The 13,200-nt window shown below is 35.2% G+C and overlaps 1 protein-coding gene across 1 annotated transcript; it reads right to left on the bottom strand.

Moving 5' to 3' along the window:
- Positions 1-6,044: 6,044 nt before the first annotated feature.
- Positions 6,045-7,051, bottom strand: LOC116119672 (3-methyl-2-oxobutanoate hydroxymethyltransferase 1, mitochondrial-like). The gene is made up of 2 exons (XM_031405626.1): positions 6,718-7,051; positions 6,045-6,634 (listed from the first exon to the last, which is right to left on the bottom strand). Exons 1-2 carry the CDS (start codon positions 6,742-6,744, stop codon positions 6,398-6,400), a joined length of 264 nt encoding a protein of 87 aa, XP_031261486.1. The 5' UTR covers positions 6,745-7,051; the 3' UTR covers positions 6,045-6,397.
- Between the last annotated feature and the right edge of the window lie 6,149 nt (positions 7,052-13,200).

The following is a 13,200-nucleotide window of genomic DNA, read 5'->3' as shown; positions in this document are numbered from 1 at the left end:
CCATGATTAGTTGAGTTCATCAATTGTAGAATCTAATTGGAGCTCCCCTTGATTAAGGCAAGTGAAATTTCTTGGTTGCCCTTTGAACTAAAAGGTGATTACTGATTAGTACACAATTGAAGGTCTAAACTGTCCTTTGAGTAACATAAAATATTTCATTATAAAGTGAGGGGACACCAAAATCAATGTGAGGCAAATGTAGGACCCTTTAAAGTAATAGCATTAATATAAGGTTTATTTCATTAATTAAATAGTTAAACGCATTCGATGTGCATCAATTCTTAATGGAGCTGATCAACCAGTTTTGTAAGCGAGAAATCAGTATAGTGTGGTTCTGAGACTGAGAGTCTACCTGATGAGTTACCAGATCCAATTTTTGTTCTATTCTGATAATGGTTTTATTTTGAACTAAAGCATTTTCAGTCTACCAATTAAGAACTGCTTCAACTTGGGAGAGTTTTCAAAAAAATATATGGGTGCGTTTGGCACATTATTTCTACCCATATTCCCAATCCTATTCCCCAAATATTGTTTGGCACATTATTTGAGAAATATTAATATATTTTTTAATTATTTTTAGACCCTTTAAGTTTATTAATTTTATTAAATACCCCCAGAAAAGAAGTTTACAGATTAACAAAAACACCCCCTAAATCCATATTTGCCAGATTTCGGCAATCACCGTCGGTGGTAGCCGGAATCTGTCACAATGGCCTACACCATGATCAAAACTGGCCGGTAATTCACCAATCTGGCATGTTCCGGCCAGATCCATAATGGATCTGGCCAGAAAAGGCAGCTGACGGCCAAAGAAATGGTTGTCGTTGACGGTCAATAATAGCAGAAGATGGAATTTTGCGACCGTCGACAGCCAGATCTAGCCGCAGATCTGGCTTTTTCTGGCCAGATCCGTGGTGGATTTGGCCAGAAAAGGCCATTTCCACGCCCTACTCGCTAGATCCGACCGGTCTATGTCGTAACGCAATTTTTTGGCCAGATTCTGGTGGTGGTGGTAGGAATCTTGCACTCCGACTGGTGGGAATGTTTTTGTCATTTTACAAAAATTTTATATATTGGGGTGTTTATTTAAATTAGCAAACCTAGGGGGCTTTTCAATAAATTTTTAAATTTTACCTCGTAATACTCCTCTATTCAACTACTCAATATTATTCCCAAAATCCTATCCAAAATAATAAAACAAATGGACCCTAAGATATTTTCTAAAATTATTGCAAAATGTTTTAAAAAAAATATCAAAAACTCATCTGATAATAGTAGATACGTTTAATGTTAATTAATTAAAATTAGATATCGTTTATAATTGTAACAAGGGGGTGTGTTGAAAGAAAGTGAGAATTGGGAGGATGAGGCCGTTTATGAAAGAAGAAAATGAATGGAAATGAAGTATTTGATTCTTTGCTTTCGGTTGTGGAGAACAATGAATGAATGAAATGAAATGAAAGAAAATCCTGAAAAGATAATAAAAAAGAATATGAATAGTGAAACAAAATGTCCATTGTTCTTAAGCAAAGAATATGGGGCAATGTCGACCTGGACCCCTGCTGACCCAGTAAGGAGATTTGGTGTTGGCACTATCTGTAAAAACTCTTATCTCATATGTGGAGTGGGGGTGGTGATGAAGAAACTGAAATGGCATCTTTTGATTCTCTTTTCTCTTTGTGTTTAGTGCAATGTATTGTGGTGATGGTGATCAGTGAGATCTTGTTTTTACTCTCCTTTCTCTTTCTCTTTGGAGTCATCAAATTTTGAGGTCCTCAAATTGACCTCTCATAACTTGATGAGACAAAAGACACAGAGCTCATCAGCTGAAACTGGATCACTTAGGATTAGACTGTAATACATTCAGAGGCATGTGTGTATCTTCTGAACAAGTCATCATTTTTATTTTGTGACCATGAGTGTTTGGGCTAGCTTGCATACACCTCGACTAATCCCCTGAGATCCTGAAGCTAACGACTGAGTAAACCTTCCAATGGTCACCCCTATTGACAACCGAGAATAATCGAACTCAAGATCTCTTGAGTGATACACCCAAGAGTTCTTCTCGCCTCACTTGGCCACCCAGAGGTGGTTACAAGTCACCATTTAATGTTATAATTCTATTGTTACTTTTCGGTTCAATAGAAACAACAGCGGCCAATATTTAAACCGTGAATATTCCATCACCATTGACTGTAATTCAGAATTACAGACTCATCCTTTGTTGTTACAGGTCATCTTTTAACTTCAAACATTCTATAATTTTTAAAAGGACTCACAGTATGGTCAAAGTTTGTGGCATATACAAGTAATTAACACAAGAAAATTAATGGAGATTGGGAGGCCTCCTCCCAATTAAGGTAAGGATAATTGCTAGATTTGGATCAAGAATGATGTCAATGTGCAGAGACAGAAAGTAGATACTAAAATATAAAGAAAACAACAGTGTCTTGTACCAAGATGTGGGAGAAACAGAAAGGATAATGTAAACAAATAAAAGGGTGACCCTCCAGGAGATGATAGAGCTCCATTATATTAAACAAATTATAATAATCTTGGTGGCTGCTGAGGCAGAAATATTGGACCATGAAGCATGCTTTTCTCAGTGTTAATACAACCTGTGCAGGCCATTTTCCATGCTTCTCTCTGCAATCTGCACATGACCGCTGCACTCTTCTCAATTTTTTTATTTATCACTTCAATTAAATTCATTAAATTATCTGCTAGATAGCTATTTCATCTCTGTACCCTGTCTTCTTCTCTTGCTAATATTTCTCCAGACTTTCACAGACACACTGTTGTCTCAGCTTGCTACTTGCCATGTGCCTTATAAACCTTAACATTAGACCAGGGTTTTCTCTGATTATGTTGATAAGATAATCATTAGCCAAGCTAAATATCTTCGAAACAATGATTAACGATGTGGGATGTGACAAATTCTCACATCTAGTTTCGTATACTTGATGATGATTATTATTTTGGTGTCCAGAGGTGTCAAGGCCAGTTTGTGCACATCTCAACTAGTTTGTCCAGTTTCGTATACTTGATGATGATTATTATTATTATTTTGGTGTCCAGAGATGTCAAGGCCAGTTTGTGTGCACCTCAACTGTTTCTAGTGTAACGAATCCCACATTGGAAGCATATTGAGGAGGTCTTGGGCTTATAAATAGGGAGAGTCCCTTCACCTAATAGGTTTGCCTTTTGGGTGTAAAACTCTCAACCCATGACAACTGACAAGTGGTATCAAAGCAGACTCGATCTGTCTTTCGATGTCCCACCAAGCGCGAACGCAGGGGCGTCCACATGTGATTGTGGGTCCACACAAGAGTGAGGTGGACGGGTAGGCAGGGGGCCCTATCTGTGACGCCCTTGTCACAAGATTGGGTGGGGGAGAATATAACAAATTCCACATCGGAAGTATATTGGGGAGGTTTTGAGCTTATAAATATGAGGAATCTCTCCATCTAATAGTTAGCATTTTAGGTGTAAAACTTCCAACCCATAACACTAAGGCCCTAAAGTTAATAGACAGATAAACCTTAAGTGGTTACCCCTTATTAATAGTTATGAATATTCAAACTCAATACCTCTCGATTAATACGTTTTAAGAGTTTTAAACCAACCACCAAACTTGATTAATGATTTTCTTTAAAATATGATGGCCAGTAATATGGGATGTGACAACTTATATACACCCGTTGCCATATCGCTCGTCGGATCATAAACCTCTTTTGATACTAATCATGTTTCACATAAGTGTCTTTCACTCAAAACTTTTTTATTTAGTAATGAGGATTTAAACTTTATAAACCGAATCTTAAAACATATTCACTAACTATAGGGGATGTGGCGTTATCTTATAGCAATTGGCCGACGACAGCTAAAAAAAAAAATGGGGAGATTGGCAACTGGAAATTTTCTTCTGTATATAAAAATATAAAAGTACTGCACTTGTGACAGTTTTTTATATATTAAAAAAGGAGGCGAAAAATAAAGAAATATAAAGATGGAGGCCTGCCCACAATGTTTGTTCTGAGGATTATGTAATAAATGAATATAAAGAGGGAGTGAGGAGATTTGACAGATAGAAAAATGGAGATATATGCGTCACCTGGACGTGAGTTTTAGCAGGTGTGAGAAATTATCTGAATGATTAAAATTTTGTTTTCCGCAGGAGCAGAAGAAAAGTGTTCATTGTAATGACAGTAACAGTAATTTGGGCGTCGGTGGGTGTTAATATGGTTGTTCTCTGCAGGTTTGCCCATACTCATCTTCAATTAAAAGGCTTCATCAGATTCCCTGCCACCCCTATTGATGCAGCGATGAACAGTGTTGTATGAACAGTATGCATAGTGAACAGTGCTGAATAGTGCCAACGATGTCAGTATGCGAAGAATTTTGGCATGGCATTCTAAAACGGTCAAATAAGTTAGGCTCGTAAGAAAATACGAGTTTTGTTGCTTTTTAGCCTTTCGGAATCGTTTAGATGGGTTTTTAGGTGTTTTTTTTTGGGAATGTTTTAAGACCTCTTTCATGGTTGTTTAATGTTCTTTTTCTTAGTTTATTTACTAGGGCAAACTATAGAAAGGTTGTTACGACCGTAATAGGGCAGTTTTTTTATGATGATTTTTATTAATGAAAAGTTTAAGAACCTTTTATAGTTGCTTATTTAATCCAGTATTCGAACTTGATACATTCAGTGATAGTTTTTTCGTATCAATTGTTCTTTGATTGCTCAGTTATCTTATTATTTCGGCATCATCTATCATCACATATAATTATACACAGGGTAATTTTGGCTGAAATTAGTTACTATACTTACCAAATTAAGTTGCATATCTCATCTATGGATTCAATTTCGAAACTGGAGTCTTGTCATATTCTATAATCTTTAAAAAACGAGAAACAATGACCTTTAATCATGTAAGTATTCACGAGAATACTCAAACTCTAAACCTTATGAGAGCAAATCATAGACAACAACTTAATTAACCTCTCGTTGGTTAACCATTCAAGCTTATGTATACAATAAGCTGATTTTAGCTTTAGTGTCGCTAAAACCAATTATTATACTTACCAAATCAAAATGCATATTTATATCTGTTTTTGGGATAGTGTTATCTCTCATCTCTTAACTATCAGATTATAATTAACCTTTTGAGTCCAGGATATTATTGTAAACTCACCAGGGTAAAGATAAGTTTCAAGTGTAGTCTATTTAGGGTTTTGAGTTAACAACTGATTAAACAACTAGTATGTGACAGAAAGATGTATCAGTGTTGCCACTAAGTCATGCCCTAAATAGAATACACCAATCATTGAGAACAAAAATCTATTTAGTTTACTGTTTTCAGATTCAGTATGACTGCATGAGATATTATATGATTCTAAAGAGAATTCCTCAACAGACATATTCATGAAAAGCTATACTGCAACTTGTGGGTTGAGTCTGTGTAACTGAAGCCCAAAGTCAATTGGAGGAAGTTTGCTTTGAGTTTAAAGCAGAAAATATCAATTTAATCATATTTTTCTTGATTAATTTTCTGATAAGGGTTAATGAGATTATAATCTTTTTTTTTTTTTTTTAATAACCGGAGTGTCTGGACCAGTTTGCGCGCACCTCAACTAATCATCTGGGTCTATTAAACACCCTACAAATCCAATAGACCAATTAAGTCACAAATGTAGTCAATAACTACCTTATGAGACTCGAGTACAAGACCTCTAAGTAAATCACCCGGATAGCAAAAGTCTAGATAGTAATCTTCAGAACGCAAAAGCATAAGGGCAACAAGTAAATCTCATTTTGTTCACTAATTGTGTGGAACATAATTTTCTTAAGTTCTTTGAATTGTTATCACACAACAATTTGAATTCTAAACTCTAAAGTACTTTGACAATTGAAAAAGAATGATGAAATTTGAAAAGCATGAACCAAATAATAAATGTGCTTAGTTGAAAGTTGAAGTATAATAATAATGAAGTGCCAGGATATTAGAAGCTAAAGCAAACTAAACAAATTCATGTAGTTCTGCAACTTTTTCCAGAAACTCCTGGAGTTAGTAACCAGAATTTGACATTGGAACTCATACAGTTTTTAGAACTTTAGGTATGATTAGTGACAAAATTTAGATGGTTTGCCGAAGACCATCTTTAAACCAGTTCAACGATAGCCATTGACACAGCTTCAAAATTGCTGATTTCAAGCTGGAACCACAACTTCATTATAGAATTCTAAAGCTCTCAAACGATTAGGGTCTATGTTCAGACGTTTGTTGTATGCTAATCGGATATTTTATTAAGAACGATAACTACTAATGGTTAGGAAAAATTGTATTGTTTGACTATTCATCCTTTGCAAATAAAAAGCGATAGCTGTTGGATTGCTCCATACTCAGTCTTTAGAATTAGATGATGTATTAATCTTCTCAGCTACTACAGCCGCTGACTTGTCCAAACCCAATTTTTGTAACTCATTAGCGAATTTATTGACTTCAGTATCAGTGATTTTATATGGAGTATGGGCAGGACCAGGGAATGAACCGTTCATCACTTCTTCCTTGTACTCCGAAAGAGCTTTGTTAATCACATCTCCAACACGTGCATACTGCTTGCAGAATTTTGGGGTAACCTGCACAAGTTAAATCAAATTTAAGTAAATTCTGTTTGTACAAGAAGATGATCGAGGAAAACATACAAGTATTAAGATTAAACCTTGGCATGATGTGGATGTTGCAGCATTCCCAACAAATCATGGTAAACCAGAACCTGCAGAGTGATAAGATAACAAGATCATCAAACTGATGGGATTAATCTTAGTCAAACTTTAACTCATCTGGAGGTCTTGTATTTGAACCTTGTAAAAAACTTCCACAGGATCAGTAAAATTTCCACGCAAGGGATATTGGTCTATGTTTAGACGCCCCGTGACCTATTAATCAAGTTCAACTTACCCTAAACGTGGATGTACACATTAGAATTTCACACGATTATTCAGTCCTTCCTCTAAACATAAGCTCTTAGGATCATTTTATTCAATAATGCAAATACTAGATTTACCAGTAGCTATATGATAAACACTACACAGCCTTCTTATCCATCTCCTGTGTCTCATGTAAGAGAGGAAAACAGAGTGGAAATCTATGGAATTTCTCAAAAGAACAGCAAATTAGCAAGGAACAAATTGTCGACACGTATGAGACTGGTGGACTATGAATTGGCTAAAATGAGTACATATCTTCCAACCTTAAAGTTTAACATAAGTGTCTTTCACTCATTTATTTAGTAATGAGGATTTAAACTTTATAGACCGAATCTTAAACATATTCACTAACTATAGGGATGCGGCGTTATCTTATAGCAATTGGCCGACGACAGCTAAAAAAAAATGGGGAGTTGGCAACTGGAAATTTTCTTCTGTATAAAAAATATAAAGTACTGCACTTGTGACAGTTTTAATATATTAAAAAGGAGGCCATTGAAAATAAAGAAATAAAACATGGAGGACTGCCAAATGTTTGTCCTGAGGATTATGTAATAAATGAATTAAAGAGGGAGTGAGGAGATTTGACAGATAGAAAAATGGAATATATGCGTCACCTGGACGTGAGTTTTAGCAGGTGTGAAATTATCTGAATGATTAAAATTCTGTTTCCGCAGAGCAGAAGAGAAGTGTTATTGTAATGTAAGACAGTAACAGTAATTTGGGCGTCGGTGGGTGTTAATATGGTTTTCTCTGCAGGTTTGCCCATACATCTTCAATTAAAAGGCTTCATCAGATTCCCTGCCACCCCTATTGATGCGTTATGAACAGTATCATATGATAGTATGAACAGTGAACAGTGTGAATAGTGCCACAATGTCAGATACGACGAATTTTGACGTGGCACTGAAACGGTCAAATAAGTTAGGCGTGATGAGTACGAGTTCTCATTTTTAGCCTTTCGGAATCGTTTAGATGGGTTTTAGGTTTTTTTTTTTATGTTTATAGGGTTTTTACAAACTTCTAGAGTTTTTTGGATTACTTACAACTTTTGGAATGTTTGGGACCTCTTCAATGATTGTTTAATGTTCTTTTTTTAGTGTTTTTTATTAGGGCAAACTATAAAAAGGTTGTTATAACCGTAATAGGCAGTTTTTTATGATTATCTTATTAATGAAAGTTTAAGAATTTTTGTTGCTTATTATCCAGTATCCGAACTTGATACATTCGATAGTGGTTTTTTATATCAATTGTTCCTTGATGTCAGTCATCTTATTATTCATGAGGCCGTTTATGAAAGAAGAAAATGAATGGAAATGAAGTATTTGATTCTTTGCTTTCGGTTGTGGAGAACAATGAATGAATGAAATGAAATGAAAGAAAATCCTGAAAAGATAATAAAAAAGAATATGAATAGTGAAACAAAATGTCCATTGTTCTTAAGCAAAGAATATGGGGCAATGTCGACCTGGACCCCTGCTGACCCAGTAAGGAGATTTGGTGTTGGCACTATCTGTAAAAACTCTTATCTCATATGTGGAGTGGGGGTGGTGATGAAGAAATTAAAATGGCATCTTTTGATTCTCTTTTCTCTGTGTTTAGTGCAATGTATTGTGGTGATGGTGATCAGTGAGATCTTGTTTTTACTCTCCTTTCTCTTTCTCTTTGGAGTCATCAAATTTTGAGGTCCTCAAATTGACCTCTCATAACTTGATGAGATAAAAGATAAGAGAGCTCATCAGCTGAAACTGGATCAATTTTTCTTCTGTAGAATGTGAATTTCAAGTGCATTTTTTCATTTCATGTGACCATTTTGTATCGAAACCTAGAAAAAACGTCATGCAAACAAACAGTTTCTACTTGATTGGTTTTGTTAGTTCGCGATTACAAGTTCATCGTTTGTTGTTATAAGTTGTCTTTTAACTTAGGATTAGACTGTAATACATTCAGAGGCACGTGTGTATCTTCAGAACAAGTCATCATTTTTATTTTATAATCAGGAGTGTTCGGGCTAGCTTGCATACACCTGAAGCTAACAACAAAGTAAACCCTCCAGTGGTCACCTTTATTAGCAACCGAGAATAATTGAACTTAAGACCTCTTGAATAATACACTTAAGAGTTCTCATCGTCTCACCTGTCCACCCAAAGGTGGTTACAAGTCACCATTTAATGTTATAATTCTATTTCTAGTTTTCGGTTAAATAGAAACAACAGCGGCCAATATTTAAACCGTGAATATTCCATCACCATTGACTGTAATTCAGAATTACAAACTCATCCTTTGTTGTTACAGGTCATCTTTTAATTTCAAACATTCTATAATTTTTAAAAGGACTCACAGTATGGTCAATGTTTGTGGCATATACAAGTAATTAACACAAGAAAATTAATGGAGATTGGGAGGCCTCCTCCCAATTAAGGTAAGGATAATTGCTAGATTTGGATCAAGAATGATGCCAATGTGCAGAGACAGAAAGTAGATACTAAAATATAAAGAAAACAACAGTGTCTGGTACCAAGATGTGGGAGAAACAGAAAGGATAATGTAAACAAATAAAAGGGTGACCCTCCAGGAGATGATAGAGCTCCATTATATTAAATAAATAATAATAATCTTGGTGGCTGCTGAGGCAGAAACATTGGACCATGAAGCATGCTTTTCTCAGTGTTAACACAACCTGTAAGGGCCATTTTCTATGCTTTTCTCTGCAATCTGCACATGCCCGCTGCACTCTTCTCTATTTTTTAATTTACCACTTCAATTAAATACATTAAATTATCTGCTGGATAGCTATTTCAGCTCTGCACCCTGCCTGCTACTGCTTTTTAAGTAATAAGTTGTTCTTTTTATGTCTTCTTCTCTTGCTAATATTTCTCCAGACTTTCACAGACACTGTTGTCTCAGCTTGCTACTTGCCATGTGCCTCATAAACCTTAACATTAGACCAGGGTTTTCTCTGATTATGTTGATAAGATAATCATTAGCCAAGCTAAATATCTTCGAAAGAATGATTAACGATGTGGCATGTGACAAATTCTCACATCTAGTCTCATATACTCCATGAATTTTTTTTTTTTTTTTTTTTGTGTTCAGACTAGTTTGTGCGCACATCAACTAGTTTATAGTGTAATGAATCTCACATCGGAAGCGTATTGGAGAGGTCTTGGGCTTATAAATGGGGAGAGTCCCTCCATCTAATAGGTTATAGTCTTTTGGGTGTGAAACTCCCAGCCCGTGATAAATGGTATCAAAGCATACCCGATCCGTCTTTCAATGTCCCACCAAGCTCTCAGGTAAGGGAGTCTACATGTGATTGTGGGTCCACACAAGAGTGAGGTGGACGGGTAAGCAGGAGGCCCCACCTGTGACGAGGGCGTCACATGATTAGGTGAGGGAGAATATAACAAATTTCATATCGAAAGTGTATTGAGGAGGTTTTGAGCTTATAAATGAGAGGAGTCTCTCCACCTAATAGGTTAGCCTTTTTAGTGTGAAACTCCTAACCCATGACACTAAAGCTCTGAAGTTAACGGTCAGATAAGATTCCAATAGTAATCTCTTATTAATAGTCATGAAGATTCAAACTCAATACCTCTCTATTAATACACCTAAGAGTTTCAAACCAACCATCAAATTTGTCTAATGATTTTCTTTAAAATATGATGGCCAGTAATAAGGGATGTGACAATGTGACAACCTATATACACCCGTTGCCATATCGTTCGTCGGATCATAAACCCCTTTTGATACTAATTATGTTTCACATAAGTGTCTTTCACTCATTTATTTAGTAATGAGGATTTAAACTTTATAGACCGAATCTTAAACATATTCACTAACTATAGGGGATGCGGCGTTATCTTATAGCAATTGGCCGACGACAGCTAAAAAAAAATGGGGAGATTGGCAACTGGAAATTTTCTTCTGTATATAAAAATATAAAAGTACTGCACTTGTGACAGTTTTTAATATATTAAAAAAGGAGGCCATTTGAAAAGTAAAGAAATATAAACATGGAGGACTGCCCAAATGTTTGTCCTGAGGATTATGTAATAAATGAATATAAAGAGGGAGTGAGGAGATTTGACAGATAGAAAAATGGAGATATATGCGTCACCTGGACGTGAGTTTTAGCAGGTGTGAGAAATTATCTGAATGATTAAAATTCTGTTTCCGCAGAAGCAGAAGAGAAGTGTTAATTGTAATTGTAATGACAGTAACAGTAATTTGGGCGTCGGTGGGTGTTAATATGGTTGTTCTCTGCAGGTTTGCCCATACTCATCTTCAATTAAAAGGCTTCATCAGATTCCCTGCCACCCCTATTGATGCGGTTATGAACAGTATCATATGAATAGTATGAACAGTGAACAGTGTTGAATAGTGCCAACAATGTCAGAATACGACGAATTTTGACGTGGCACTTTGAAACGGTCAAATAAGTTAGGCTCGTGATGAGGTACGAGTTTCATCATTTTTAGCCTTTCGGAATCGTTTAGATGGGTTTTTAGGTTTTTTTTTTTATGTTTATAAGGGGTTTTTACAAACTTCTAGAGTTTTTTGGATTTACTTACAACTTTTGGAATGTTTTGGGACCTCTTCAATGATTGTTTAATGTTCTTTTTCTTAGTTTTTTTATTAGGGCAAACTATAAAAAGGTTGTTATAACCGTAATAAGGCAGTTTTTTATGATTATCTTTATTAATGAAAGTTTAAGAATCTTTTGTGGTTGCTTATTCAATCCAGTATCCGAACTTGATACATTCGATAGTGGTTTTTTCATATCAATTGTTCCTTGATTGTTCAGTCATCTTATTATTTCAGCATCACCTATCATCACATATAATTATGCACAAGGTAATTTTGGCTGAAATTAGTTACTATACATACCAAATTAAGTTGCATATCTCATCTATGGATTCAATTTCGAAACTACAGTCTTGTCAGATTCTATAATCTTTAGGAAACGAGAAACAGTGACCTTTAATCATGTAAGTATTCACGAGGACACTCAAACCTTAAACCTTATGAGAGCAAATCACAGACAACAACTTAATTAACCTCTCGTTGGTTAACCATTCAAGCTTATGTATACAATAAGCTGATTTTAGCTTTAGTGTCGATAAAACCAATTATTATACTTACCAAATCAAAATGCATATTTATATCCGTTTTTGGGATAGTGTTATCTCTCATCTCTTAACTATCAGATTATAATTAACCTTTTGAGTCCAGGATATTATTGTAAACTCACCAGGGTAAAGATAAGTTTCAAGTGTAGTCTATTTAGGGTTTTGAGTTAACAACTGATTAAACAACTAGTATGTGACAGAAAGATGTACCAGTGTTGCCACTAAGTCATGCCCTAAATAGAATACACCAATCATTGAGAACAAAAATCTATTTAGTTTACTGTTTTCAGATTCAGTATGACTGCATGAGATATTATATGATTCTAAAGAGAATTCCTCAACAGACATATTCATGAAAAGCTATACTGCAACTTGTGGGTTGAGTCTGTGTAACTGAAGCCCAAAGTCAATTGGAGGAAGTTTGCTTTGAGTTTAAAGCAGAAAATATCAATTTAATCATATTTTTCTTGATTAATTTTCTGATAAGGGTTAATGAGATTATAATCTTTTTTTTTTTTTTTTAATAACCGGAGTGTCTGGACCAGTTTGCGCGCACCTCAACTAATCATCTGGGTCTATTAAACACCCTACAAATCCAATAGACCAATTAAGTCACAAATGTAGTCAATAACTACCTTATGAGACTCGAGTACAAGACCTCTAAGTAAATCACCCGGATAGCAAAAGTCTAGATAGTAATCTTCAGAACGCAAAAGCATAAGGGCAACAAGTAAATCTCATTTTGTTCACTAATTGTGTGGAACATAATTTTCTTAAGTTCTTTGAATTGTTATCACACAACAATTTGAATTCTAAACTCTAAAGTACTTTGACAATTGAAAAAGAATGATGAAATTTGAAAAGCATGAACCAAATAATAAATGTGCTTAGTTGAAAGTTGAAGTATAATAATAATGAAGTGCCAGGATATTAGAAGCTAAAGCAAACTAAACAAATTCATGTAGTTCTGCAACTTTTTCCAGAAACTCCTGGAGTTAGTAACCAGAATTTGACATTGGAACTCATACAGTTTTTAGAACTTTAGGTATGATTAGTGACAAAATTTAGATGGTTTGCCGAAGA

Source organism: Pistacia vera, unplaced genomic scaffold, assembly GCF_008641045.1.
Source record: "Pistacia vera cultivar Batoury unplaced genomic scaffold, PisVer_v2 Contig898, whole genome shotgun sequence".
NCBI classification, from domain to species: Eukaryota; Viridiplantae; Streptophyta; class Magnoliopsida; order Sapindales; family Anacardiaceae; genus Pistacia; species Pistacia vera.
The sequence above is the reverse complement of the archived record's forward strand: the minus strand, read 5'-3'. Positions and strand labels throughout refer to the sequence as shown.

Coding starts and splice junctions, on each gene's coding strand:
- LOC116119672 (XM_031405626.1), bottom strand. CDS start 6,744: ATGCTGCAACATCCACATCATGCCAAG. Junction 6,635..6,717: donor AACATCCACATCATGCCAAG/GTTTAATCTTAA, acceptor TAACTTGTGCAG/GTTACCCCAAAATTCTGCAA.